Here is a 27987-nt window from a genome sequence, read left to right as displayed (position 1 = left end):
TTTGCGTGCGCTGGCAGAGGAGCAATTCCCACTCCCAGAGAAGGATTTGCGGGTACCAATCCAACAGCGCCTGCAAGAAGAGGCCGGTTTGAAGATGTGTTGGTGACTTCGGATATGAGGTCATTCTTTCAGCCGACCCATCGACAGGTGTCATCCGGATCCAGCATCAGGGAACGCCTAGACCGTCAGGTGTCCGACTACATTGGGTTAACGGCCGATGTGGACGCTCTGAGGAGTGATGAACCCCTAGACTACTGGGTGGGCAGGCTTGACCTCTGGCCAGAGCTTGCCCAATTTGCAATCGAACTGTTGGCTTGCCCCTCATCCAGTGTCCTGTCCGAAAGGACGTTCAGCGCAGCAGGGGGGATTGTGACCGATAAGCGTACTCGCCTAGCTCACGACAGTGTTAACTACCTCACATTTCTAAAAATGAATGAGGCATGGATCTCGGAGGAATTCAACACATGTGATCAGTAGACCATGTATATGTCTATAAACAATTTTTGGAATCAAGCACACAGACCTTCTTAATTCATTTGGCTCACTTCCCTGACCCAAAAAAGCACACCGTACTATATGCCCCTACCCTCCTCTTTGAAGAGGTTGAGCGGTGTCATATTTCTACTGGGGCTGCTTATTATGAGGGGTTCCCACCATCCCTGTGCTGTGCTGACTTCCTCCTGGGTGTTCTTATTATGAGGGGCTCCCACCATCCCTGTGCTGTGCTGACTTCCTCCTGGGGGTTCTTATTATGAGGGGATCACACCATCCCTGTGCTGTGCTGACTTCCTCCTGGGGCTGCTTACGGTGCTGCTGTCAGCGCTGTATGTCACGGAGCTGCTGTCAGCGCTGTATGTCACGGAGCTGCTGTCAGCGCTGTATGTCACGGAGCTGCTGTCAGCGCTGTATGTCACGGAGCTGCTGTCAGCGCTGTATGTCACGGAGCTGCTGTCAGCGCTGTATGTCACGGAGCTGCTGTCAGCGCTGTATGTCACGGAGCTGCTGTCAGCGCTGTATGTCACGGAGCTGCTGTCAGCGCTGTATGTCACGGTGCTGCTGTCAGCGCTGTATGTCACGGAGCTGCTGTCAGCGCTGTATGTCACGGAGCTGCTGTCAGTGCTGTATGTCACGGAGCTGCTGTCAGCGCTGTATGTCACGGAGCTGCTGTCAGCGCTGTATGTCACGGAGCTGCTGTCAGCGCTGTATGTCACGGTGCTGCTGTCAGCGCTGTATGTCACGGAGCTGCTGTCAGCGCTGTATGTCACGGAGCTGCTGTCAGCGCTGTATGTCACGGAGCTGCTGTCAGCGCTGTATGTCACGGAGCTGCTGTCAGCGCTGTATGTCACGGTGCTGCTGTCAGCGCTGTATGTCACGGAGCTGCTGTCAGCGCTGTATGTCACGGAGCTGCTGTCAGCGCTGTATGTCACGGAGCTGCTGTCAGCGCTGTATGTCACGGAGCTGCTGTCAGCGCTGTATGTCACGGAGCTGCTGTCAGCGCTGTATGTCACGGAGCTGCTGTCAGCGCTGTATGTCACGGTGCTGATGTCAGTGCTCTGTATTACGGTGCTGCTGTCAGTGCTCTGTATCTCCTGCACCCTCTTGTTTGCCTACCCTGGTCCCTGACCTTCCCTCTCCTCCATTGCCTTCATTAGCTCCATAGTCCTGAATTGTCAGAACAATTTCCCAAATAAAAAAAAAATGCTTGTAGTTATCGATCCCAAATTCACCTCATACATGTATTATGCTATTGTCCAGGTGGTGGGACTACGTGCTACCCCCTAATAATTACCCCGTGGCCGCAAATTCGACCTAAAGGTTTGCGAAATTCGCCTCCCATTGAAGTCAATGGAGCCCGCGGCGAACGGTCGTTTTCGCGAACGTTTGTGTCCGTTCGCGTTTCGCGTTCGCGAAACGTCCCGTCGGAAGTTCGTCCATCACTATTTGTATACACACACATACTAAGAAATACAGAGACGTGTGTAAATACGCTGTGTAATTGTTTTATTAAGTGTAAAATTTGGGAAAATGTCTGCTTGATCTCAGGAAGCTGTCAGTGACGGTAATCTGCCCACTGACGGGGGTCGGATCCCCGCAGTGAGATCCTGTGATTGGATTAAATCTCGCAAACGTTTGATCTCCAGTTTTTGCATCTCAATAATTCTCGCCGTCTCTTCCTCCATGTTTAGTCGTAGGACCCCTGCAGAGTGGTGGCCGCCAACAGATGTCGCTAAGTGGGGAAAACACAGTAAGTTAAATTCTATAGCCATTTTAGATTCTCTGTTTTTTTTTTTTTTTGAAAACAACAGACTTGCTGGCCAAATCACCAGATGAAAATAAAGGAAAGAAAGCCTAAAAGAACACTAATGCAGCCGTCACATCTAAGAATTGGTAAACTATAATATAATATATTAAATGTTTGCTTTTGGGTTTAATACTTATTGATCAGTTGCAGTGCAGGTGCAGTCCCTCTCCACAACGGCACTTTTAGCCTTCCCGGAGCTCAGCTTTAAAGTAAAATTAGGTCCCAAAGACTATTTTCACAAACCAGTGCTGTACTGTGCATCTTCCTCCAGTCCGTGCTTCTTCTGAGTTGAATAATGCCCGGTGTAACTCAACCAAATACCTGCGAGCCCAGTGAGTCCAGTGAATCAAGGACTATGCCCCCCCCCCCCCCCCCCCGCCTTCTCCGGCTCACAGGAAAACGATGAAGAGCACAACAACCACCTCACAACATGAGTTCTGTTCTGTGCATCATTAGGAGCTGCACACCATTGCCACAAGAATAAAAGGAAAAGACCACCCACACCAGCTGCAGGAATAATCATAAGGACCACCTACCGATACCGCAGGGAGGAAAGGAAAATAATCACCCATTCCTGCTGCAGGAAAGAAAGGAAAGAGACCATGCACCACTGCTACAGGAAATAAAGAAAAAGGGCCATCAGCCATCGTTGCAGGACTGAAAGGAAAGGGATCATGCACCACCGCTGCAGGAATTTAAAGGAAAAGCCCCATGCACCACCGCTGCAGGAATTTAAAGGAAAAGGACCATGCACCATCATTGCAGGAATGAAAGGAAAAAGGACGATGCACCACCGCCACAGGAATTAAAGAAAAAGGGCCATGCACCACCACTACAGGAATGAAAGGAAAAGGACCATGCACAACCACTGCAGGAATAAAAGGAAAAGACCATGCACAACCGCTGCAAGACTGAAAGGAAAGGGACCATGCACCACCGCTGCAGGAATGAAAGGAAAAGGACCCTGCACCACCGCTGCAGGAATAAAGGGAAAAGGACCATGTACAACCACTGCAGGAATAAAAGGAAAAGACCATGCACAACCGCTGCAGGACTGAAATGAAAGGGACCATGCACCACCGCTGCAGGAATGAAAGGAAAAGGACCACCAATAACCACTGCTGCAGAAATGAAAGAAAAGGACCATCCGTCAATGCCACAGGAGGAAAAGGATCACTCATGGCCACTGAAGGACTGAAAGGAAAGGGACTGTGCATCACTGCAAATGTAAAAAAGGAAAAGCATTATGCACCACCACAGCAGGATAAAAAGGAAGAGGAAGGTGCACCACTGCTGCAGGAAGAAAAGGAAGGAGGACAGTGCACCACCACTGCAGGAAGAAAAGGAAGAGCACAGTGCACCACCACTGCAGGAAGAAAAGGAAGAGGACAGTGCACCACCGCTGCAGGAAGAAAAGGAAGAAAGTGCACCACCGCTGCAGGAAGAAAAGGAAGAGGACAGTGCACCACCACTGCAGGAAGAAAAGGAAGAAGACAGTGCACCACCGCTGTAGGAAGAAAAGGAAGAGGACAGTGCACCACCGCTGCAGGAAGAAAAGGAAGAGGACAGTGCACCACCACTGCAGGAAGAAAAGGAAGAGGACAGTGCACCACTGCTGCAGGAAGAAAAGGAAAAGGAAGAGGACAGTGCACCACCACTGCAGGAAGAAAAGGAAGAGGACAGTGCACCACCACTGCAGGAAGAAAAGGAAGAGGACAGTGCACCACCGCTGCAGGAAGAAAAGGAAGAAGACAGTGCACCACCGCTGCAGGAAGAAAAGGAAGACAGTGCACCACCACTGCAGGAAGAAAAGGAAGAGGACAGTGCACCACTGCTGCAGGAAGAAAAGGAAGAGGACAGTGCACCACCACTGCAGGAAGAAAAGGAAGAGGATAGTGCACCACCACTGCAGGAAGAAAAGGAAGGACGACCGTGCACCACCACTGCAGGAAGAAAAGAGGAAGAGGAAGGTGCACCACTGCTGCAGGAAGAAAAGGAAGGACGACCAAGCACCACCGCTGCAGGAAGGAGAGAGAAAAAAAAGGACTGCTTATCGCACCTGCAGAAAAAGAAAAAGTACCATCCACCAATGCTGCAGAAATAAAAAGTAAAGGACCATCCACCATCACCACAGAAAGAAATAGGACCACCCATTGCTGCAAGTAAAGAAAAGGGTCATCCACCACTGTCACAGGAAGAGAAGGAAAAAGTCTGCCCACCATCACTGCAGGAAGGAAAGTAAAAGGATTGTTTACCGCCGCCACCAAAATAAAAGTATAAGGACCCCCAACGCTGCCACAGAAAAAAAGAGGACATGGACTGCCAACCACTCCGGCAGAAAGAAAACACAGAGGAACTTCAGTTCAGGAAAAAGCAATAGGTTTGTTTTAAGATGGAACTTGATATGCAATTGTCCTTTTTCAATCCATCCCTTTTATAGAATTCCTTGTAATAGGATCAAATATTGGTCAACCTCTACAAGCACAGATCTCATTGCAGCCCCTCAGCTTCTCCCAATTACTTAGTACTGATAAGGATAGAGGGACACCACCCGACTGCTCAGTGGATGATGCTGTCCAAAGCTGATGAGGTGGTTTGCACCATGTCAGCTGCCTCCATTACCTCTGGCCTGTCCATGCTTGTCCATTATTTTCATATGATATAAAAGAGAGGTCACTACCTTTGGAGTCTGTAAGGCTGCTTATCCGATTTTTCCGGTCCAGCCCGAGAGCCACCTCCAGGTCATGCACCTTTGTACGGCTAACTTTTAGCTCCCGACGTAAGTCATTAATTTCTTTAATGAGTGTGACGTTTTCCTGCAGGCAATAAAAGTGGCTATTTAATACATCTCTCTGTGTGAGGAGCATTTACAATCTACAGTGGCGATGGCGGCAACTTTACCTGCATGATGCGAACGTTGTCCACTCGATGGATCTCTGTGTCTTTCACAAGCTTCTTCTGTAATGTGCTCAAGCTGCGCTCCAGGTGCTCCCGTTGGCGGGCGTACTCCCGCTGAATGTCGGCATCTATACCCACAATCTCTGCCTGTGAGGACACAATTCAGGGAGAGATGAAGTAACTTGATAGAGATTGCCACAGCCACAATTGTATCTACCGAATTGGCACCAAATAGCCGTACAGGGTAGGCAGAAGAGGCGGCCATCTTGGGTGGTTCAGCAGGAGTCCAGTGGAGTTCAAAAAGGTCTGGACCTGTGACTTATCCTGATAAAATAGTTCACTACTCATGGGTGGAAAGGAATGCACTTGTTCCTTTTTGCCTTGTGTGCTAAAGGACCTTTACTCAGAACTGTGAACAGGGTAGAAGGGCACCTGTTCAAAACTCGCTTGAAGAACGTGCAATACAGGTCAAAAGCAGGTCAACTGCAAGTCATAAGGAGATTGACTTGCAGATCAAATGCATCTGTCAGTGGATTCTGAATAAATTCACAAGCACCCCAAACTGATGCCATCGGCACAAGTTCAAAGCACATCAACACCTGCCTTTATAAAAGGTAAATTATGGTGTCACACTCCCTGCAAGATACCCCATAATCAGTGGTGGCTGGTGCTCAACAATTTTTGTTAGGCGCAAACAAACTGAAAAATTCTGAAAAATGCTGAAAAAAACCCCATCAATTGCAGCCTCACTGTGCCATCAATTGCAGCCACTGTGCCATCAATTGCAGCCACTGTGCCCCATAAAATGAAGCCACTGTGCCCATCATATGCAATGCTTGTGCCCATCATATGCAGCCTCTGTGCCATCATATGCAGCCTCTGTGCCCATAATATGCAACCTCTGTGCCCATCATATGCAGCCTCTGTGCGAATCATATGCAGCCTCTGTGCGAATCATATGCAGCCTGTGCGCCAATCATATGCAGCCTCTATGACCCTTCATATGTAGCCTGTGTACCCATCATATGTAGCCTGTGTGCCCATCAGATGTAGCCTGTGTGCTCATCATATGTAGCCTGTGTGCCCATCATATGCAGCCTCTGTGACCCCCACGCTCACTGTCTGACTGGCACCTACTTACCCCATCCTGGTGGCGGGTGACGGGGGCGAGCTGAGGGACATGCGGCAGGTGACAGCGGCATGCTCCTGTGTCCTCCGTAACTCTCTGTACTCCTGTTCTTCCGTTCCGTTAGGCGTCCAATCAGGGCGCCTGTGCCTTCAGCCAATCAGGTGACGGGAATTAGATCCACGCCTCCTGATTGGCTGAGAAGCGGTTCAGTATTAGCAGTTCACCTTTTTTGAAGCCTCCCCCACAGCTGGAATTCAAGCACCCAGCGCCCGAAAAGGGGCCGGGTGCCTGAATAGGGGGTGTCTACAGCGGCCATGGATAGATTCATGCAATGCATGAATCTACCCATTTTACACAGAGGGGGTGGCTGGAGTGAGGGGGCAGCACCTGTGCCCCCTTAATGGATGCACCGCCACTGCCCATAATGCAGAGGGGTGGTAACACAAACTGCAGAGAAGAAAACCTCTCTACTTCAGCCTGTGAGATATGGAGGTCAGTCCATCACCTCAGCAAACTCCCAAAACGTCATTGTCCATTTTGGCTCTAACAAGTTCCATGACCTCCATTTTTGTTTCTGATTTGTGATGGCGGTGAGGACATGGAAAAGCACATATAGACTCACTGCGTCGCTCTCCTGTACATATTTGGTGTACAGCTCCCGGATGCTGTCCTTCAGCTTTTTGGGTTCTTGAATAAATCCAACGCAGTTATGCAGATCTGTCTTGAAGCGTTTCACTTCGGCTTCGACGTCACGAACCTGAAGGTATAGAAACAGCTCATTACTACAAGAGAACAGATCGTCACCAACGAGTGGGCCCTACAATGGACCAGTCATCAGATATGTCTTTCATTCTAAGTGATGCGTTTTCATTCTATATATCAGTGTAACCCTTCCAGGTATTTATTCCCTCTGACAGATATCACAGGAATCCTCCTGACAATTTCTTCATCTGCTTTTCTTTCCAGAAGGACAGAGACTTCTCTGTTCGGGCATCACCTAGGATCACCATCTACTTCCTGGACTGAGATGCCAACTCAGAGATGACACAACCATGTAAATCCTGGTGCAGTTCTTGGCTGTGCTAACAAATGACCACGGGGCACCTGGAGCAAGGGGGCGGTTCTACGTCATGCATTAGCAGTGAGGGAGAAAGGTGCAGTTCTGCACCTTAGCAAATCAGCCCATCAGAAATCCCAGAGGAAGTCACGAGACTGTGACGAAACCGGTAGGAGGAGCTTGATCGGTTGACGAGTAAGAAAGCAGTGAACCCGGGGCTGCAGAACCGGACTTCAAGTGACACTATCACCCCTCAACATACCAGTATATTTTAAAGTGGATTTTTATATAACTGAAATGTGAGTGTAAATGTCTGTGGAGTCTAAGCTGCAATTAAACCTTTTTAAACGATATCACGCTATTTATTGCACACCTCTGTATGTGATATGCATGTGGAGGCTTCTTGAAACACCAGGAGTAGTGGGTTCGGTCTGTGCTGTTACCAGGAGGAGGAAGTGATTTGTGATCTGTATTTGAGTTAAATAGCCATAGAAAGGAAATACAGGAGGATCTTTCAAGCTGTTGATATATACTACAGGCTTGTTTATAAAGCCCTTAAAGGGGTTGTAAAGGTATTTTTTTTTTTTTAAAACAAACATGTTATGCTTACCTCCACTGTGCAGCTCGTTTTGCACAGAGTGGCCCTGAACCTGGTCTTCTGGGGTCCCTCGGCGGTTGTCTTGGCTCCTCCCCGCAAGAACTAAGCACCTTCATGTGAGCTCTCTCGCATGGTGGTTAGTTCTTGCGGGCGCGCTCCCGTGAGACAGCCGGCGGCTATAGCCGCTCACTATATCCCTCGGCCCCGCTCCCCCGACACGCTGCGTCATTAGAATGCGATTGACAGCAGCGCGAGCCAATGGCTGCGCTGCTTTCAATCCATCCACTCTAGCCAATCAACGGCCAGGCTGGGGAAAAGGAGGTCGGGGGCGAGCGCAGCAGGTGAATGGGCTCAGGTAAGTAAAATGTGGGGGCGGTATTGTCGGATGTTTTTTCACCTGAATGCATCCTAAAACGTGAACCTTTACAACCCGGTATGGGCGGCACAGTGGTGTAGTGGTTAGCACTCTCGCCTAGCAGTAAGAAGGGTCGCTGGTTCAAATCCCCACAACGACACTACCGGCCTGGAGTTTGCATGTTCTCCCTGTGCCTGTGTGGATTTCCTCCCACACTCCAAAGACATGCAGGTAGGTTAATTGGCTTCTGTCCAAAATTGGCCCCAGTATAAGAATGGGGACCTTAGGTTGTGGGCTCCTTGAGGGTAGGGACCGATGTGAGTGTGCAATGTACAGGGATAGGGACAATTGTAGACACTCACTCAGGTTGAACTGGATGGACTGGTGTCTTTATTCAACCTTACTAACTATGTAACTATGTAACCCCTTTAAGGTGAGGGCACACCTGGTGGAGGGTGCATGCACACTGCATGAAGACACTATTATCAACCATTATCACTTATTTTATGCTATTATAATGGATTGTTATTGCTTGCTATAAATACATCACTAAGGATCGTGTGCAATACACGGGGCACGTTGCACTTTATTTTTGGATTATATTATTATTATTTTATATATATTATATTATTTTTATTTTTATTTTCATTTATATATTTTTTTATTTGATTATTAATTTAAAAATTTTCATTTTTGGTTCACAGGATATATATATATGTATATATATATGTATATATATATATATATATATATATATATATATATATATATATATATATATATATATATATATATATATATATATTTGTCATTTTGTATACGTGTTGTAATTTGTTATATATCGTTGAGCAATTAATTGTTAGTAGCACCACACACATTGTGTTATTTAAATTTGTTATTATCACATTTGGGGAAGTGTTAGCGGCTGTCTTTAGTTTAGTTCTATTTGCACTTTCGTTTTTTCGCCCTGCAGCGCACAAGGTTTTTACATATCAGTTCTGCATCTATTCCCTTGCAGCTCTTAAGTGTGTTCACAAATGTCTGACACAGATCAGCCATCACAAATATCGGACACAGATCAGCCATCATCAATCATATTGCAGTTTGATCACTGGGGGGGGGTGGGGGGAGACTGAGAAAATGCTTTCTCCTGCCTGCAGCAGACTGATGACATCCTCTCCGCCTAGGCAAAGTCACTGATTGGAGCTCAAGGACTGATTATCAATTATAAAAGGTTGAGTGGTTGATACTGTTGCGGCGCATTGTTACCTGTCAGGAATTTATTCATGCAGATCTGTAAAAAAGATCCACTTTAACCTTCTACGGGTAGTAGTTCTACATTGTAGAGTTCCACCCTTATTACTGACAGCCATAGATCACTGCTCTTAGGTTGTGTTTATGGTGTTACTGGAAGGGTGTGGCGTTATAACGGTTGGGAACCAATCGGTGTAGCGACTAGTCATGTGACTAATTAATTATTTGCATGTCTCCAACATAAGGAAACTCGCCAAACTGCAAAGAATGGACAAGTTCATGGTATATAAAAGGAGTTTTTATCTAATCAGATCAGTTCTGTAAGTGCAATGCTTGGCTCTTCATACCAGGAAACAAAAAAGAACTCGGGAATTTCCTATGCAACAAACCACGGGGCAGCAATAAATATTTTTCGCCTTTTGTCTAAAACTAAAACAGAGAAGCCAGACTACTGAAAAAAAAAAACTAAGGCCGCGTACACACGCGCGGACTGTTCGCCCAACCTTGTTCGGCAAACAGTTTGTCAAACAGTCCGCTCAAAATTTGCATGAGCGGACTTGCCCACACACGAGCGGACTGTTTGACGAACAAGGTTGGGCAAACAGTTCGCTCAACTTTTGAAATGAACGGACTCGCCCACGTAAGGAGGCAAATCCGCCCATTTCGAGCGCGTGTACAGGTAGGCGGGGCCCGCGAAGGAGACGTCGCGGGCTCCGCCGCCTGGAATGGGCTTAAAGGGGAACCCCAACGCCGAAAAAAATCGGCGTGGGGGTTCCCCCCAAGTCCACACCAGACCCTTGTCCGAGCACGCTACCCGGCCGGCCAGGAAAGGGGGGCGAGCGAGCGCGCCCCCCCTCCTGAGCCGTACCAGGCCGCGTGCCCTCAACATGGGGGGTGCCTTGGGGAAGGGGGGGCCGCGCGGCCCCCCCACCCCAAAGCACCTTGTCCCCATGTTGATGAGGACAAGGGCCTCTTCCCGACAACCCTGGCCGTTGGTTGTCGGGGTCTGCGGGCGGGGGGCTTATCGGAATCCGGGAGCCCCCTTTAAGAAGGGGGCCCCCGGATACCGGCCCCCCACCCTATGTGAATGAGTATGGGGTACAATGTACCCCTACCCATTCACCTGTGAAATAAAGTACAAATAAAAACACAACACAGGGGGAAAAAATATTTTATTGCACAGCCGGGGGTCTTCCGTCTTCGGGGGTCTTCTCGCCGGACTCCTCCGCTATGTGTGTGTAGCTCTTTTGCCAGCGGAGGAGTCCGGCTTTCTTCCTCCCCGCCGCCGGCCTCTTCTCCCGACTTCGGGGGTCTTGTCCCCCTCTTCGGTTCTTCTGCCGGGCCACCGCGCCTGGTCCGGTGGCCCGGTCTTCTGTCGCCGTCTTCCGTTCTTCTGTCGCCGCCTTCGGTTCTTCTGCCGGGCCACCGCGCCTTCTTGTAGCTCTTTTACAGGCGGTGGCCCGGTCTTCTGTCGCCGTCGCCGCCTTCCGTTCGTGTTCTTCTTCTTGTTCTTCTTGTTCTTCTCCAGGCGATGTTGACACGTCGCTCCCTCCGGCCGGAATGCCAGAGCCGCCCTGCGCTGTGACTTATATAGTGACAATGGGGCGGGGTCACATGGTATATGTCACATGGGTTGATGTCACGTGGTGACCCCGCCCCCTTACGATGTCATAGTCCCCATGTGACATCAACCCATGTGACCAACCCATGTGACATATACCATGTGACCCCGCCCCATTGTCACTATATAAGTGACCGCACAGCGCGTCCCCGGCATTCCGGCCGGAGAGCTCGTCGAGTCAACATCTCCAGGAGAAGAACAAGAAGAACAAGAAGAAGAACACGAACGGAAGGCGGCGACGGCGACAGAAGACCGGGCCACCGCCTGTAAAAGAGCTACAAGAAGGCGCGGTGGCCCGGCAGAAGAACCGAAGGCGGCGACAGAAGTACGGAAGACGGCGACAGAAGACCGGGCCACCGGACCAGGCGCGGTGGCCCGGCAGAAGAACCGAAGAGGGGGACAAGACCCCCGAAGTCGGGAGAAGAGGCCGGCGGCGGGGAGGAAGAAAGCCGGGCTCCTCCGCTAGTAAAAGAGCTACACACACATAGCGGAGGAGTCCGGCGAGAAGACCCCCGAAGACGGAAGACCCCCGGCTGTGCAATAAAATATTTTTTCCCCTGTGTTGTGTTTTTATTTGTACTTTATTTCACAGGTGAATGGGTAGGGGTACATTGTACCCCATACTCATTCACCTAGGGTGGGGGGCCGGTATCCGGGGGCCCCCTTCTTAAAGGGGGCTCCCGGATTCCGATAAGCCCCCCGCCCGCAGACCCCGACAACCAACGGCCAGGGTTGTCGGGAAGAGGCCCTTGTCCTCATCAACATGGGGACAAGGTGCTTTGGGGTGGGGGGGCCGCGCGGCCCCCCCCTTCCCCAAGGCACCCCCCATGTTGAGGGCACGCGGCCTGGTACGGCTCAGGAGGGGGGGCGCGCTCGCTCGCCCCCCTTTCCTGGCCGGCCGGGTAGCGTGCTCGGACAAGGGTCTGGTGTGGACTTGGGGGGAACCCCCACGCCGGTTTTTTTTCGGCGTTGGGGTTCCCCTTTAAGCCCATTCCAGGCGGCGGAGCCCGCGACGTCTCCTTCGCGGGCCCCGCCTACCTGTACACGCGCTCGAAATGGGCGGACTTTCCGAGCGGGAACAGTCCGCTCATTTCGAAAGTACAGCGGACAGGCCCACACACGGGCGGACTGTTCGCTCAAACACAGTTTTAGCGGACAGTTTTTCGGAATTTCCGAAAGACTTTGTCCGTCCAACTGTCCGCTGAAACTGTCCGCTGAAAGCCCACACACGAGCGGACTGTCCGCCCAAACACTGTTCAGCGGACAAGGTTGGGCGAACAGTCCGCCCGTGTGTACGCGGCCTAAGTGATTCAGCGCTGCACTACAAGTAACAATCTACTGTGAAATTCCAATGTATGTCCGAAAATGATAACTAAAAAATGTATAAGACTAATAGAAAGATGTCCATGTGTTGCGTCTTTCAATGAATGTTCAATTCCTGTCCTACCTCCACCTAAAAATTGTACTTTTATTTTCTCCATCAGCTCATTGACTTTTGTATCACTTGACCCTCCCTGTTGGATTGTAAGTTCTAATGAGCCGGGCCCTCTGATTCCTCCCGTACTGAATTGTAGACACGAGCAATTCCTTTAGTTCCCAAATTTTTTTTTAACAAATCTTGAAAAATTTGTTAATTTTCAAATTTGCAAATTTGGAATTTCTGAATTTCTAATTTCTGAAAATTCAAAATTTCCGAATTTTGGAAATTCGAAACTAGGAAATTCCAAACTTCGAAATGAGGAAATTCCAAAATTTAAAAATTTGGAAATTTGAAAATCCAAAAATAAGAATGAAAATCTGAACATCCAAAAGAATGAAAATCTGAAAATTCGAAAACACGAAAATCTGAAATAATAACTAACTATTAAATTATAGGTATTGGAATTTCCTTTCAAATTTGGCTGTTAGTGAACGTATTTGAACGAATTATCTGAAATAAGGAATGCTGTATCTAAACGAATGGAACGTAATGATCTAATAATAAAAATAAATAACAATAATAATAATAAAACCTTTTTATTATAATTTATTATTAATTTGTTCCATTCCATTTTTTTTAGATGCGGATAATTTGTAACTACAGATAAATTTGTATTTGTTACATTCACAAACAGTCCAATTTGAAAGAAAATTCCAATACCTATACTTCAATAGTTAGTTATTATTAGTTAGTTATTATTTAGAATTTTACTGATTTTTTTCTTTTTTTTTCAGATTTTAGAATTTCTGAATTTTCGAATTCCGAAAATTTGGAAATTCGGAAATTCTAAATTTGGAAATTTGAAAATTTAGAAATTTGAAAATTCGGAAATTTGAAAATCCGAGTCCTCAGACTTCTGAATGTTCGAATTTCCGAAAAAAAGCAGAAAAACTAATGAAACCAAAACGAAAAAACGAACAAATTTGTTGTCAGTGCACGTCTATTGAATTGTATTGTAACTGTACTCATATGTCTTATAAACGTAGTTGATCATGCTCCAGTTCACCGGCTCACCTTCTGCCGCTCTCTCTGCATCTCCCGGTCTGTAGCCTTCAGCTTCTGTTTCAGCTCTGTGATGTTGAGGTCCAGCTGGGTGTTCTGCTTGTGGAAACGCTCCAGCTCGGCCTCCATCTGTAGGACAGGTAGGGTTTATAGAACTCCATAAAGACAGATTAAAGAGGCGCTGGGCCTTAAAATATTGTTCACGCAAGTCAAGTGTGGTGAAATTTCAGGCAAACTCCACGGCTCTAAAGAGGTGGCCCACAAACAGCAAGACTTCCCAAAAATGTGTATTCAAAGTAACCCAAACCATAAGAATACAGAAAGGAGCGCCTTAATACTACTTTCCAGTGGCGTAACTAGAACCTTCAGGGCCCCGATGCAAGAAACAATGAAGGGCCCCCCTGAACCCCAGCCAGGGCTCTTCCCTCTGAGTCCGGCGGTGGAACTCCAGGGCGTGGTCACAGGTATGACCTTTGTGAGCCTTTGTTAATTTTTTTATTTTTAGGTGCCCCATTGGGGGACTGTCCCTAGGCAGGATGGGGTCCCCGTTCCCAGAAGAGATGAGGTCCTTTTCTCCAGGGCAGATTAAGTTACTGCCCCCAGGTGAGAAGGGGTCCCTGTCCCCAGGGGAGATAGGGGTCCCTGTCCCCACGTGAGAAGTGGCCCCTGTCCCCAGGGGGAGATGGAGGGGGTAAGTAATGGTGTGTGGGGGATGGGGTCCTCTCACTCACCAGGACCAAGCTGTAGGCCGCGCACTCATCCATGTTGGCCTGGGCTCCATCCAGTGTGCTGGACGGGCGATCAGCATATCTCCCAGAAAGACCTTTCATCATCTGTGTATGACGGGGAGGAGGGGGCTGGCAGACAAGCCTGCAGTGTCCTCTGGGGGGCTCTCATAGGGCTGCACTGCATCTGTGTGCTTAAAGTTTGTTTACCCGGGAGAAGTATGCAGTGCAGTGTGGGCCGGACTCAGGGGGGGGAGGCGGACTCTGGCTGGGGAGAACAGACATCGGACTGAGCGGCAATGCATGGAGAAGGAGAGGGGTACTCTGAAGAGCCGGCCGAGGACACAGGTCATGTGGGGAATGCACAACTAAAGAGCAGCCAGTGCGATAGTCGAGCATGGAGCTCTGCTAGTCACCCTCCACCTCCAGCCACCCATTTGCATGGTGCACTGGTACCCCTAGCTGCCTATGCTGCTGTCGGCCATATGTAGAGGGGGCTGCATGAGCCCCCTGCAGCACAGGGCCCGGTTGTGGTCGCAACTGCTGCACCCCCTATAGTTACACCCCTGCTACTTTCATTGCTCATAAATGGGTCATAAAATAGCCAATGTGTTTCAGGGGCTAAAACATTCCCTCCTTATCAGGGTTACAGTACAAGACAAATATAAAACAATTATGCCGCGTAAACACGATTGGAATTTCTGCCAGCAAAAAACAGATGAGATATTTTCATCGGAAAATGCGACCGTGTGTACGCTCCATCGGGATTTAGCTGGCCGAATTCCCGCCAGCAAAAATTTGAGAGCGTGTTCTCAATTTTCCCAACGGAAAAACTATCGGAAATTCCGATCGTGTGAATGCAATTCCGACACCCAAAAACTCTTGTGTGCTCAGATTCAACTAACGGAAGCTATCGGCTACTGGGTATTGAACTTCCTTTTTCTAGTCCTGTCATACATGTTGTACGCCACCGCGTTCTTGATGGTCGGAATTTGGTGTGACCGTGTGTATGCAAGACAGCTTGAGCGAAATCCCGTCAGAATTCCGTTGGGAAAACCATCAGAGCTTCTTCCGCCCAAAATTCCAATCGTGTGTACGCGGCATAAGAAAAAGTTGCATTTTGTATCTAAATACTGTATGTATATGTAATATATACACAGTATCTCACAAAAGTCAGTACACCCCTCACATTTTTATAAATATTTTCTTCTTCTATTTTCTTCTTCGATTTTCTTCTACATCTTTTCATGTGACAACACTGAAGAAATGACACTTGTCTACAATGTAAAGTAGTGAGTGTACAGCTTGTATAACAGTGTAAATTTGCTGTCCCCTCAAAATAACTCAACATACAGCCATTAATGTCTAAACCGCTGGCAGCAAAAGTGAGTACACCCCTAATGCCGCGTACACACGACCGGACTTTCCGACGGTCTTCCCGACGGACTTTCGGTGGAGATCCGACGGACTTTCCGAACGAACAGACTTGGCCACACAGAATCACACCAAAGTCCGACGGATTCGAACGTGATGACGTACGACCGGACTAGACTAAGGAAGTTCATAGCCAGTAGGCAATAGCTGCCCTAGCGTCGGTTTTCGTCCGTCGGACTAACATACAGATGAACAAATTTTTTGACCGGACTCGAGTCAGTCAGAAAGATTTGAAACAGGTTTTATTTCTAGGTCCATCAGACTTTTGGGGGGGGGAAAAAAAGTCAGCTGGAGCCCACACACGATCGTAATATCCGACGGATTCATTCCTAGTCTGTCAAAGTCCGGTCGTGTGTACGCGGCATTAGTGAAAATGTCCAAATTGGGCCCAAAGTGTCAATATTTTGTGTGGCCACCATTATTTTCCAGCACTGCCTTAATCCTCTTGGGCATGGAGGTCACCAGAGCTTCACAGGTCACCACTGGAGTCCTCTTCCACTTCTCCAATGACGACATCACGGAGCTGGTGGATGTTAGAGACCTTCACCTTCCATTTGAGGATGCCCCACAGATGATCAATAATACAAAAATGTGAGGGTGTACTCACTTTTGCGAGATACTAATTATATATATATATATATCACATACACACACACACACACACACACACACACACAACAGGTAAAATAAGTATTGAACACGTCACCATTTTTCTAGGTAAATATATTTCTAAAGGTGCTGTTGACATGAACTTTCCCCCACATGTCGGTAACAACCCATGCAATCCATACATACAAAGACACCAAAACAAATAAGTTCATAAATATAAGTTCTGTGTAATAAAGTGGAATGACACCGGGAAAAAGTATTGAACCCGCCAACTGAAATGTATTTATTATTTGGTACAAAACCCTTTGTTGGTAATGACGGCTTCAAGGCGTCTCCTGTATGGAGAAACGCGTCGCATGCGTTGCTCAGGTGTGATTTTGGCCCATTCTTCCACACAGTCTTCAAATCTTGAAGGCCCCGTGGGTCTCTTCTATGAACTCTGATCTTCAGTTCTTTCCGTAGATTTTCTATTGGATTCAAGTCATGTGATTGGCTGGGCCATTCTAGCTGCTTTATTTTCTTTCTTTGAAACCAATGGAGAGTTCCCTTTGGCTTTGTGTTTGGGATTGTTGTCCTGCTGAAATGTCCTCCCTCCTTTCATCCTCATCATTCCTGGTAGGTTGGCAGCAGATTTTTATCACCATTCATCCTTCCTTCAATGATATGAAGTTTTCCAGTACCGTATGCTGAAAAACAGCCCCACCCCCACACCGTGATTTTCCCACCTCCGAACCTCACCGTTGGTATGGGGGGGGGGGGTGTTTTTGGGGTGATGTGCCACCATGTGACCTTCAAACATGGTGTGTATTATGGCATCCAAAGAGTTCAATTTTGGTCTCCTCTGACCAGACTATATTCTCCCCGTATTTCACAGGCTTGTCCAAATGTTGTGCAGCAAACTTTAACCGGTTCCCGACCAGCGCACGCCGATGTACGTCGGCAGAATGGCACGGGCAGGCATATTGGCGTACAGGTACGTCCAATCTTCAATGCTGCCCTGCCATCGCAAGCAGTGCGATCGCGTGCCGGTCGGGACCCCCGTGAGTCCGGTCGGGGGTCCCACGGACTCGATCGCCGCGGGCATACCCGCGATCGTCTCACGGGGCGGCTGAACGGAGAGATGCCGTTGTAAACAGCATTTCCCCATTCTGCCTAGCAACTAGTGACGCTGATCTCTGCTCCATGTGATTGGAGCAGAGATCAGTGTTCACTAAATGAAAGCCCAGCCCCCCCCACAGTTAGTAACACACCCCTAGGAACACTTAACCCCTACACTGCCACCCACTGGTTAACCCCTTCACTGCCAGTGTCATTTACACAGGAATCACTGCATTTATATAGCACTGATTGCTGTATAAATGACAATGGTCCCAAAAATGTGTCAAAAATGTCCGATGTGTCCGCCGCAATGTCGCAGTCACAATAAAAATCGCTGATCGCCGCCATTACTAGTAAAAAAAAAAATTATTAATAAAAATGTCATAAAACTATCCCCTATTTTGTAAACGCTATAACTTTTGCGCAAACCAATCAATAATCGCTTATTGCGATTTTTTTACCAAAAATATGTAGAAGAATACGTATCAGCCTAAACTGAGGGAAAAAAAATGTTTTTTTATATATTTTTTTGGGATATTTATTATAACAAAGAGTAAACAATAATGCGTTTTTTTTCAGAATTGGCGCTCTATTTTTGTTTATAGCGCAAAAAATAAAAACCGCAGAGGTGATCAAATACCACCAAAAGAAAGCTCTATTTGTGGGGAAAAAAAGGATGTCAATTTTGTTAGGGAGCCGCGTCGCACGACCGCGCAATTGTCAGTTAAAGCGACGCAGTGCTGAATCGCAAAAAGTGGTCTGGTCTTTGACCAGCAAAATGGTCCGGTCTGCAAGTGGTTAAACGAGCTTCAACATACTTTTTCTTCAGCAATGGAGTCTTGCGTGGTGAGCGTGCATACAGGCCATGGCGGGTGAGTGCATTACTTATTGTGTACCTGCTAATTCCAGGTCTTTCTGAAGCTCTCCACAAGTGGTCCTTGGCTCTTGGACGACTCTTCAGATAATTCTTTCCACTCCTCTGACAGAAACCTTGCGAGGAGCACCTGGTCATGGCCGGTTTATGGTGAAATTATATTCTTTCCACTTCCGGATTATGGCTCCAACAGTGCTCACTGGAACATTCAGAAGTTTAGAAATCCTTCTGTAGCCGATGCCATCCGTATGGATTTTTCAACAATAAGGTTGCGAAGGTCTTGAGCTAGCTCTTTGCTTTTACCCATCATGAGATGTCTCTTGTGTGACGCCTCGGTAATGAGACATCTTTTTTTATAGGCCATCAGTTGAGACTGAACCAGCTGATATTAATTTGCACTGACAAGGGGCAGGATTGCTTTCTAATTACTGATTGATAGATTTCAGCTGGTGTCTTGGCTTTCCGTGCCTATTTGCACCTCCCTTTCTTCAGGTGTTCAATACTTTTTCCCTGTGTCATTCCATTTTATTACACAGAACTTAATTTCTGAACTTATTTATATTGGTGTCTTTGTATGTGGGGATTGTATGGCTTGTTATCGACATGTGGTGAAAAGTTGATGTCAATAGCACCTTTACCAATATATTTACCGGGAAAAATGGTGACGTGTTATTTTACGCTCTCTACATACAGACTTCCATACAAAATTATATTTTTATGATATTGTGTTATATTTTTCATGTAACCCTGATGAATGGGAAGGGTTTTGGCCTTTTTTGGGGTCTGATGTGCCTTTCTATATTCTTAAAGTATAACAAAAAAAAAAAAAGTTTTTGCCTTTAAAGTTTTGGATAGAGAGGGGAGGGATTAGAACCCCTGTCTGTTTTTATTGCTGTCTGTGTCCCCATTAGGGAGATTCACCCTCTCTATTTGTCCCGTTTACCATTATCATTGAAAGTGAAAGTAAAAGAAAATCCGACATTTTGTCTTGTCTCCAGAAAAGTCATGGGGGGGGGGAATCTTCCAATGGGGACACTAGTTCTGGTAACCCGGAGTATGAACAGCGATCTATCTCTTCCCCTACACAGACCCTCCCCCCCCGCCTTCAGTTAGAACACACACTAGGGAACACATTAACCCCTTGGTTGCCCCCTAGTGGTTAACCCCTTCACAGCCAGTGACATTTTTACAGTAAAATCAGTGTAATTTCATAGCATTGATCGCTGTAAAAATGCCAATGGTCCCAAAAGTGTGTCAAAATTGTCCGTGTCCGCCATAATGTTGCAATTAAAATCGCAGATCGCCGCCATTACTAGTTAAAAAAAAAAGAATAATAAAAATGCAAAAAAAATGCCATATTTTGTAGACGCTATAACTTTTGCGCAAACCAATCAATAAACGCTTATTGCGTTTTTTTTTTTTTTTTACCAAAAATATGTAGAATACGTATCGGCCTAAACTGAGGAAAAAAATGTTTCTTTTATATATTTTTGGGGGATATTATAGCAAAAAGTAAAAAATATTGCGTTTTTTTTTTTTTAATTGACGCTTTTTTTTGTGCATATCGCAAAAAATAAGAACCGCAGAGGTGATCAAATACTAACCAAAAGAAAGCTCTATTTGTGGGGAAAAAATTATGCAAATTTTGTTTGGATGCAACGTCGCACGAACGGGTAATTGTCAGTTAAAGTGGTGCAGTGCCGAATCGCAAAAAGTGTTCTGGTCGGGAAGGATGGGGGGGGGGAAATCTTCCGGGAGATCAGGTGTGAGTAAAGTCAAAAGCAGAACTTCTCTAACATTGTCTTCTCATCAACCGCCTGAATATTCTCAGGAAGGAAACCTTTGCTGCCTCTCTGTTATGCTAAACAGGCAATACAAAAACACCTGTCGGAGCAGAGAGGCAGCTACGGCATAATGGGGTCTTTGTATGACGGTGATGGGGCTGTGGAGGGAAGGCTTTCGCACTGCTCCATTAAAAGACACTTAAAAAAAACGCATATATGTTTGTTTTTTTTTGCCTTCTGATGCTTTTCCATTGCTTTTTCTAGTTGGCTCCCAGCATGCACCTGTGAGACATGGACATGTGACTCAAACAAACACACCAAAAATGCAACTACTGTGCGTTTTTGATGCGTTTTTGACATGCTTTCTATTCATTTCAATAGGGAGTTGCTTTTGGGAAGGCAATGGCCATAGTACAGATGAAGCCTCAAGACGTAGGTGGGTGCGCAGGCGCAGATGTGTGGTTGTCAGTTTGTGCGAACGCACGCGCGCACCCGTCGCTAATGTTGGCGCCAATGGGACTCTTTAAACTGCAGAAGTTCTGTTAGCCAGTCTGTCTGATCTACAGCTATATACAGCTGCCCGTGTTCCTGTATCTGTGTTAAAGTGGTTGTAAACCCTTACAAACCACTTTGACCTACAGGTGAGCCTAGATTAAGACTTACCTGTAGGTTCAAGAAATATCTCCTAAACCTACACGGTTTAGGAGATATTTGCCGAAAGACAGGCACCGCTGTCTACGGCGCATGTGCTGTAGACATCGGCGCACAGGTGCACTGAGCGCGCCGCTGTCAACGGTGATATGCCGCGAGTGGCGGCTCACGTGCGCATGCGCGGGAGTGATGTCATCGCGGCTTCGCTGAATGACAGCGGCGGAGCAGCGAGACCCACCGAGAAGATGGACGCTCCGGACTACAGAGGACAGCGGTGACATCGCTGGCTCCTGTGTCAGGTAAGTGACACATAATGGGCTACTATGCGATGTGATGCGATGCACAGTAGCCCATTATGCTTTACCTTTGCAGGGAATCAAAGAGGAAGTAAACCCATCAGGGTTTACTTCCTCTTTAAGGCTGGGTTCACACTGGAGCGATGCGGGAACGCCGCAAATCCACGGCATTTTCCCGCATCACATGCCTCCCGCCGGCAGTTCACACTGCCCTATGCGGACTGCTGGGAGTGTCAGTGAAATGTTAATGACACCCCCAGATCAGTTCACATATCGCAGTGCGATCTGAAAACTCGGACAGGAATCAGATCGCATGGTGTGAACACCCATGTGATCCGATTCTGCTGCGGACCAAAAAAAGGGTCCCGTGCGAGTTTGCGGCGGGTGCGATGCGAATTCAGCCATACTATCTGTATGGCTGAACTCGCATCGCACAGAGATCGGATGTGATTTGCACTGCAGTGCGGTGCGAATCACATCCGGTTCCCACTGCCGCAGCGGTGTGAACCCAGCCTAAAGGGATTGTAAAGTTTTTTCTTTTGTTTTTTGTTTTTTTAAATAACAAACATGTTATACTTACCTCCACTGTGCAGCTCGTTTTGCACAGAGTGGCCCCGAACCTGCTCTTCTTGGCGGCTGTCTCGGCTTCCTCCCGCAGGTACTTCTCACGTTCATGCGAGCTCCCTGGCATGGTGAGAAGCACTTGCGGGCGCGCTCCCATGATACAGCCGGTGGCTATAGCCACTCGCTGTATCACACGGCCCCGCCCCCCGGCGCATCACGTCATTGAGTGTGATTGACAGCAGCGCCAGCCAATGGCTGCGCTGCTTTCAATCCATCCACTCCAGCCAATCAGCAGCCAGGCTAAATGGCGAAGAGGACGTCGGGGGCAAGCGCGGGACTTTCGAGGGGTCAGGTAAGTAGAATGGGGGGGGGGGGCTGGGGGCGCCAGCACTGTGAGATGTTTTTTCACCTTAATGCATAGAATGCATTAAGGTAAAAAAAACATTTACCTTTACATCCCCTTTAACTCCTGTAATTGGCCCGGGTTGCCCTGACCTCACTTGAACGCTACCTGCCCTGACCTTGGCCCGTCTCTGGATTTGCTCTGCCTTCTGCTCATCTGCCCGATTTTACATTGCCGACTTCTGCTTGTATCCTGACCAGTTGTGGTCCGTCCAAGTTTTTTTTTTTTTTTTTTTCAGTTTTTTTTTCTATAACAAATTTTGACAAATTCGTTAATTTCTGAATTTCCAAATTTTTCAATTTCCGAAATGACTAAATTGCGAATTTCTGGAATTCAGAATTTTCGAAATTTGGAAATGGGAAAATTCGCAAGTTGGAGAATTTCAGAAATTGAAAATTCGTAAATTGGAGATTTCGTAAATTGGAAAATTCAGAAATTGAAAGATTTGGAAATTCGAAGATTCGGAAATTCGAAAATTAGATATTAGGAAATTCACAAATTCAAAAATTTGGAAATTTGAAAATCCGAAAATCTGAAATAATAAATACTATATTATAAGTATTGGAATCTACTTTCCAATTTGGCTGTTAGTGAACGTAACAAGTAGGAATTTATCAAATGTTACGAATTATCCGAAATAACGAATGCTGAATCTAAACGAATGGAACGCAACAATCTAATAATAATAAATAACAACACTAATAATAATAAAACCTTTTTATTATTATTATTTATTATTAATTTGTTCCATTCCATTTGTTTAGATGTGACATTCATTATTTCGGATCATTCATAGCTTCGGATAAATATTATTAACAGTATTCGTTACGTTCACAAACAGCCAAACTTGAAAGAAAATTCCAATACCTATAATTTAATAGTTATTATTAGTTAGTTGTTATTTCATATTCTACTGATTTTCTTTCTTTTTTCAGATTTTCAAATTTTTGGATTTTCGAATTTCTGAATTTTCGAATTCCGAAAATTCAGAATTCAAAAATTTGGAAATTAGAAATTCGTAAATTAGAAAATTGGGACATTCAGAAATTTGGAAATTTGGAATTCAGAAATTTGGAAATTCGGAATTCAGAAAATTTGACTTTTCAGATTTCTGAATAAAGCAAAAAAAACAAATGAAATGCATTCGGAAAAATTCGGAATTCAGAATATTCAGAAATTCAAAATTCATAAATTTGGAAATTTGGAATTCAGAAAATTAGAATTTTCAGATTTCTGAATAAAGCAAAAAAAAACAAATAAAACGCATTTGGAAAAATTCAAAATTCAGAAAATTCGGAAATTCAAAATTCATAAACTTGGAAATTCTGAATTCAGAAAATTAGAATTTTCGGATTTCTGAATAAAGCAAAAAAACTAATTTTTTGTCAGTGCACATGTCTAGTTGCAAAGAGGATGCAGGTGATCAGCAGCACTGAGATGCAAAAATAATGAAAAAAAAAGTGAAAACAAGTATTTTATAAAAGAGAAAAAAAAAATGGTAGCTGTTTTTGCTGCGCAGTGCTTTGAAAAAGGTTTGTAAGAGGGACAGAAAGACGTATCACCTCCTGAATCTGCTCCTTCTTCTCTTTGATTTCATTCTCTCTGGGCTCAATTTGTTTCTTCAGCTCCTTGATTTTGTAATCGAGAACAAATTTGAACTTCTCCAGTTCCTGATTCTTCTTCTTCAAGTCATAGATTCTCTTCTCCTGGATTACAGACAAGGGGGGGAGGGGATGTCAGCCATGATAGTCAGGTAAAGTTATTATAACACCATTAGCAGTGATCAGAGGTGGTCCCAGCATGAGGGGTCCCATATAGGGAAGCCTTTGTAGTGGATGTCTTTTGGCTCAGATGCGGGTGCAGAGTCAGGGATGACTGTCCGAGGGCAGTAAGGGATGCCTGTCCGAGGGCAGTAAGGGATGCCTGTCCGAGGGCAGTAAGGGATGCCTGTCCGAGGGCAGTAAGGGATGCCTGTCCGAGGGCAGTAAGGGATGCCTGTCCGAGGGCAGTAAGGGATGCCTGTCCGAGGGCAGTAAGGGATGACTGTCCGAGGATGACTGTCCGAGGGCAGTCGGGGATGACTGTCCGAGGGCAGTCGGGGATGACTGTCCGAGGGCAGTCGGGGATGACTGTCCGAGGGCAGTCAGGTATGAACCTTCACATTTATCTAACTTCCTATGACAGCCTCTCAGCTCTATCGATTTATTTTACAATTAGCGGTGCATTTATTAAAACTTTAAACAAGAATCCGCCTAGTCAAAATGCATATACAGTGCCATGAAAAAGTATTCATACCCCTTGGAATGTTCCACATTTTGTCATGTTACAACCCAAATAAATAGAACTGACTAAAATAGAAAAGAAACGAATAGAATAGAGTAGAAAAATAAAATAATAGAATAGCATAAACAATAGAAAAGGAATAGAATAGAAAGAATATAACAATATAACCATTTTCCAAAATTCGAATTTCAAAAAGAATAGCTTTGGATTTGAATAGAATGGAAAAGAGTATAATATAATAGAAAAGAATAGAATAAAAAAATAAATAAAAGAATAGAATAGAAAAAAATAATAGAACGGAATAGAAAGAATATAACCACCCTCCAAAATTCGAAATTTCAAATAGAATGAATTCAATTTCGAATAGAATTTCAATGGAATTCGATTTGAATGCAATTTGAATGGGATTCAAATCTATTCGAACTTTCGGAATTCGGTCAAATTGAGTGTAATTTGACTGAATTCAGAAATTTTAATAGATTCGAATGCGAATAAACAAACCAATTTTCAAAAACAAATTGAATGAATTTAACTAAACTTAACAAATTTATGTTAAGCCAATGTTTTTGTTTTGCACATGTCTATTAGTATTTGAAGTGTATATACAGTATCTCACAAAAGTGAGTACACCCCTCTCATTTTTGTAAATATTTTATTATACTTTTTCATGTGACAACACTGAAGAAATGACACTTGTCTACAATGTAAAGTAGTGAGTGTACAGCTTGTATAACAGTGTAAATTTGCTGCCTGCTCAAAATAACTCAACACACAGCCATTCATGTCTAAACCGCCGGTAACAAAAGTGAGTACACCCCCTAAGTGAAAATTCACACTGTTATACAAGCTGTACACTCACTACTTTACATTGTAGCAAAGTGTCATTTCTTCGGTGTTAATAAAATAGCAATAAACCAGAAACTTATAATCGCAGAGTCCACAGTAAACAGAAGTTTCTATGCATATTGCAGTAGCGCTAAAACTTAGTGCATACTCACTATATTTTACGCTCTATTTGGATTGTGTTTGTTACGCATATTTTTAATGGGTTAATGGGCAATACAAATAAAAACGTTTAAACGGGTTCACGCTATGTGGATTTTTTATTATGTTTTTTGCATATATGTCTTGTGGAGCCCTGAAAGTATTTAACCCTGACATCTAGTGGACGGAGGTGGATCTGCGGTGATTGGTGTATCCAAGATTGGGTATTCAAGGTGCATTGACCCTTTGTGGTCTGGTGAGTGTATCCCCAAAAGGGGAGTCATTTGTCCCACGTGGTGAATGGTGGTGGAAGCTACTTGTATCACAAAGAGACTAATATATACTGCACCGAATTACCTCTGTTGGAACACAGTGTATTTGGAAGTTTTAGCGCTGCTGCAATTTGCATAGAAACTTCTGTTTACTGTGGACTCTGCGATTATAAGTTTCTGGTTTATTGCTATTTTATTCGTTGAATTTTGTTTTAAGCGGCAGCTTTAACTTTATATGGATTTTTGAGTTTTTTCATAAAGCGCGGAGGGGTGTACAGAAGGGGTTGACATTATTTACATCCTATATATACAGTGGTGTGAAAAAGTGTTTGCCCCCTTCCTCATTTCCTGTTCCTTTGCATGTTTGTCACACTTAAGTGTTTCGGAACATCAAACCAATTTAAACAATAGTCAAGGACAACACAAGTAAACACAAAATGCAATTTGTAAATGAAGGTGTTTATTATTAAAGGTGAAAAAAATCCAAACCATCATGGCCCTGTGTGAAAAAGTGATTGCCCCCCTTGTTAAAACATACTATAACTGTGGTTGTCCACACCTGAGTTCAATTTCTCTAGCCACACCCAGGCCTGATTATTGCCACACCTGTTCACAATCAAGGCATCACTTAAATAGGAGCTGCTTGACACAGTAAGGTCCACCAGAAGATCCTTAAAAGCTACACATCATGCCGAGACCCAAAGAAATTCAGGAACAATTGAGAAAGAAAGTAATTGAGATCTATCAGTCTGGAAAGGGTTATAAAGCCATTTCCAAAGCTTTGGGAATCCAGCGAACCACAGTGAGAGCCATTATCCACAAATGGCGAAGACATGGAACAGTGGTGAACCTTCCCAGGAGTGGCCGGCCGCCCAAAATTACCCCAAGAGCGCAGCGACGACTCATCCAAGAGGTCACAAAAGACCCCACAACAACGTCCAAGGAACTGCAGGCCTCACTTGCCTCAGTTAAGGTCAGCGTTCATGCCTCCACCATCAGGAAAAGACTGGGCAAAAATGGCCTGCATGGCAGAGTTCCAAGGAGAAAACCACTGCTGAGCAAAAAGAACATCAAAGCTCATCTCAATTTCTCCACAACGCATCTTGATGATCCCCAAGACTTTTGGGACAACATTCTGTGGACCGATGAGACAAAAGTGGAACTCTTTGGAAGGTGTGTGTCCAAGTATATCTGGCGTAGAAGGAACACTGCATTTCATAAAAAGAACATTATACCAACAGTAAAATATGGTGGTGGTAGTGTGATGGTCTGGGGCTGTTTTGCTGCTTCAGGACCTGGAAGACTTGCCGTGATAAAAGGAACTATGAATTCTGCTGTCTACCAAGAGATCCTGAAGGAGAATGTCCAACCATCTGTTCGTGTACTCAAGCTGAAACCAACTTGGGTTCTGCAGCAGGACAATGATCCTAAACACACCAGCAAGTCCACCACCGAATGGCTGAAGAAAAACAAAATGAAGACTTTGGAGTGGCCTAGCCAAAGTCCTGACCTGAATCCTATTGAGATGTTGTGGTATGACCTTAAAAAGGCCGTTCATGCTCGAAAACCCTCTAATGTAACTGAATTAGGACAATTCTGCAAAGATGAGTGGGCCAAAATTCCTCCAGGACGCTGTAAAAGCCTCATTGCACGTTATCGCAAACGCTTGGTTGCAGTTGTTGCTGCTAAGGGTGGCCCAACCAGTTATTAGGTTTAGGGGGCAATCACTTTTTCACACAGGGCCATGATGGTTTGGATTTTTTTTCACCTTTAATAATAAACACCTTCATTTACTAATTGCATTTTGTGTTTACTTGTGTTGTCCTTGACTATTGTTTAAATTGGTTTGATGTTCCGAAACATTTAAGTGTGACAAACATGCAAAGGAACAGGAAATGAGGAAGGGGGCAAACACTTTTTCACACCACTGTATATAATTTCTTCAGTGTTGTCACATGAAAAGATTTACAAAAATGTGAGGGGTGTACTTACTTTTATGAGATATTGTATATCACTATATATGTTTAAAATTATTTCATTGTGGTCTTGAGCACCTCCTAAAGTTACACATCTTTTTCATTGATAATCGTGTGGAGTTTCTTACTTTGTTGGACTGTCCAATGTTTTCATCTGCTTTTCTTGCTAGGACAGAGCCAACTTTGCTCAGCCACTATCGGGGGTCACCATCTACTTCCTGGGCTGTGATGCTGATTAAAAGATCATGCCAATTCTGCTGCCTGTGCAGATCTTGTCTGTTTTCATAAATGTCTGACGCAGATCAGCCCCTGTTGCCGCCCAGGACCGTTTTTAAGGC

The 27987-nt window shown here is 45.5% G+C and overlaps 1 protein-coding gene across 1 annotated transcript in view; it reads right to left on the bottom strand.

Annotated features, from left to right (window-relative positions):
* Positions 1-1984: 1984 nt before the first annotated feature.
* CFAP57 (cilia and flagella associated protein 57) overlaps positions 1985-27987 on the bottom strand; it is a 104010-nt gene continuing 78007 nt past the window's right edge. The window contains exons 18-23 of the mRNA XM_077450644.1: positions 23697-23840; positions 13709-13825; positions 6952-7086; positions 5204-5347; positions 4983-5118; positions 1985-2227 (exon numbers count right to left, since the gene is read on the bottom strand). Coding sequence (XP_077306770.1) covers positions 2040-2227; positions 4983-5118; positions 5204-5347; positions 6952-7086; positions 13709-13825; positions 23697-23840 — 864 coding nt within the window. The 3' untranslated portion in view covers positions 1985-2039. The remainder of the gene's footprint in view (positions 2228-4982; positions 5119-5203; positions 5348-6951; positions 7087-13708; positions 13826-23696; positions 23841-27987) is intronic.

The sequence above is a fragment of the Lithobates pipiens genome, unplaced genomic scaffold (assembly GCF_037356315.1).
Source record: "Lithobates pipiens isolate NorthernLeopardFrog02 unplaced genomic scaffold, aLitPip1_a1.2 Scaffold_23, whole genome shotgun sequence".
NCBI lineage: Eukaryota > Metazoa > Chordata > Amphibia > Anura > Ranidae > Lithobates > Lithobates pipiens.
The sequence above is the reverse complement of the archived record's forward strand: the minus strand, read 5'-3'. Positions and strand labels throughout refer to the sequence as shown.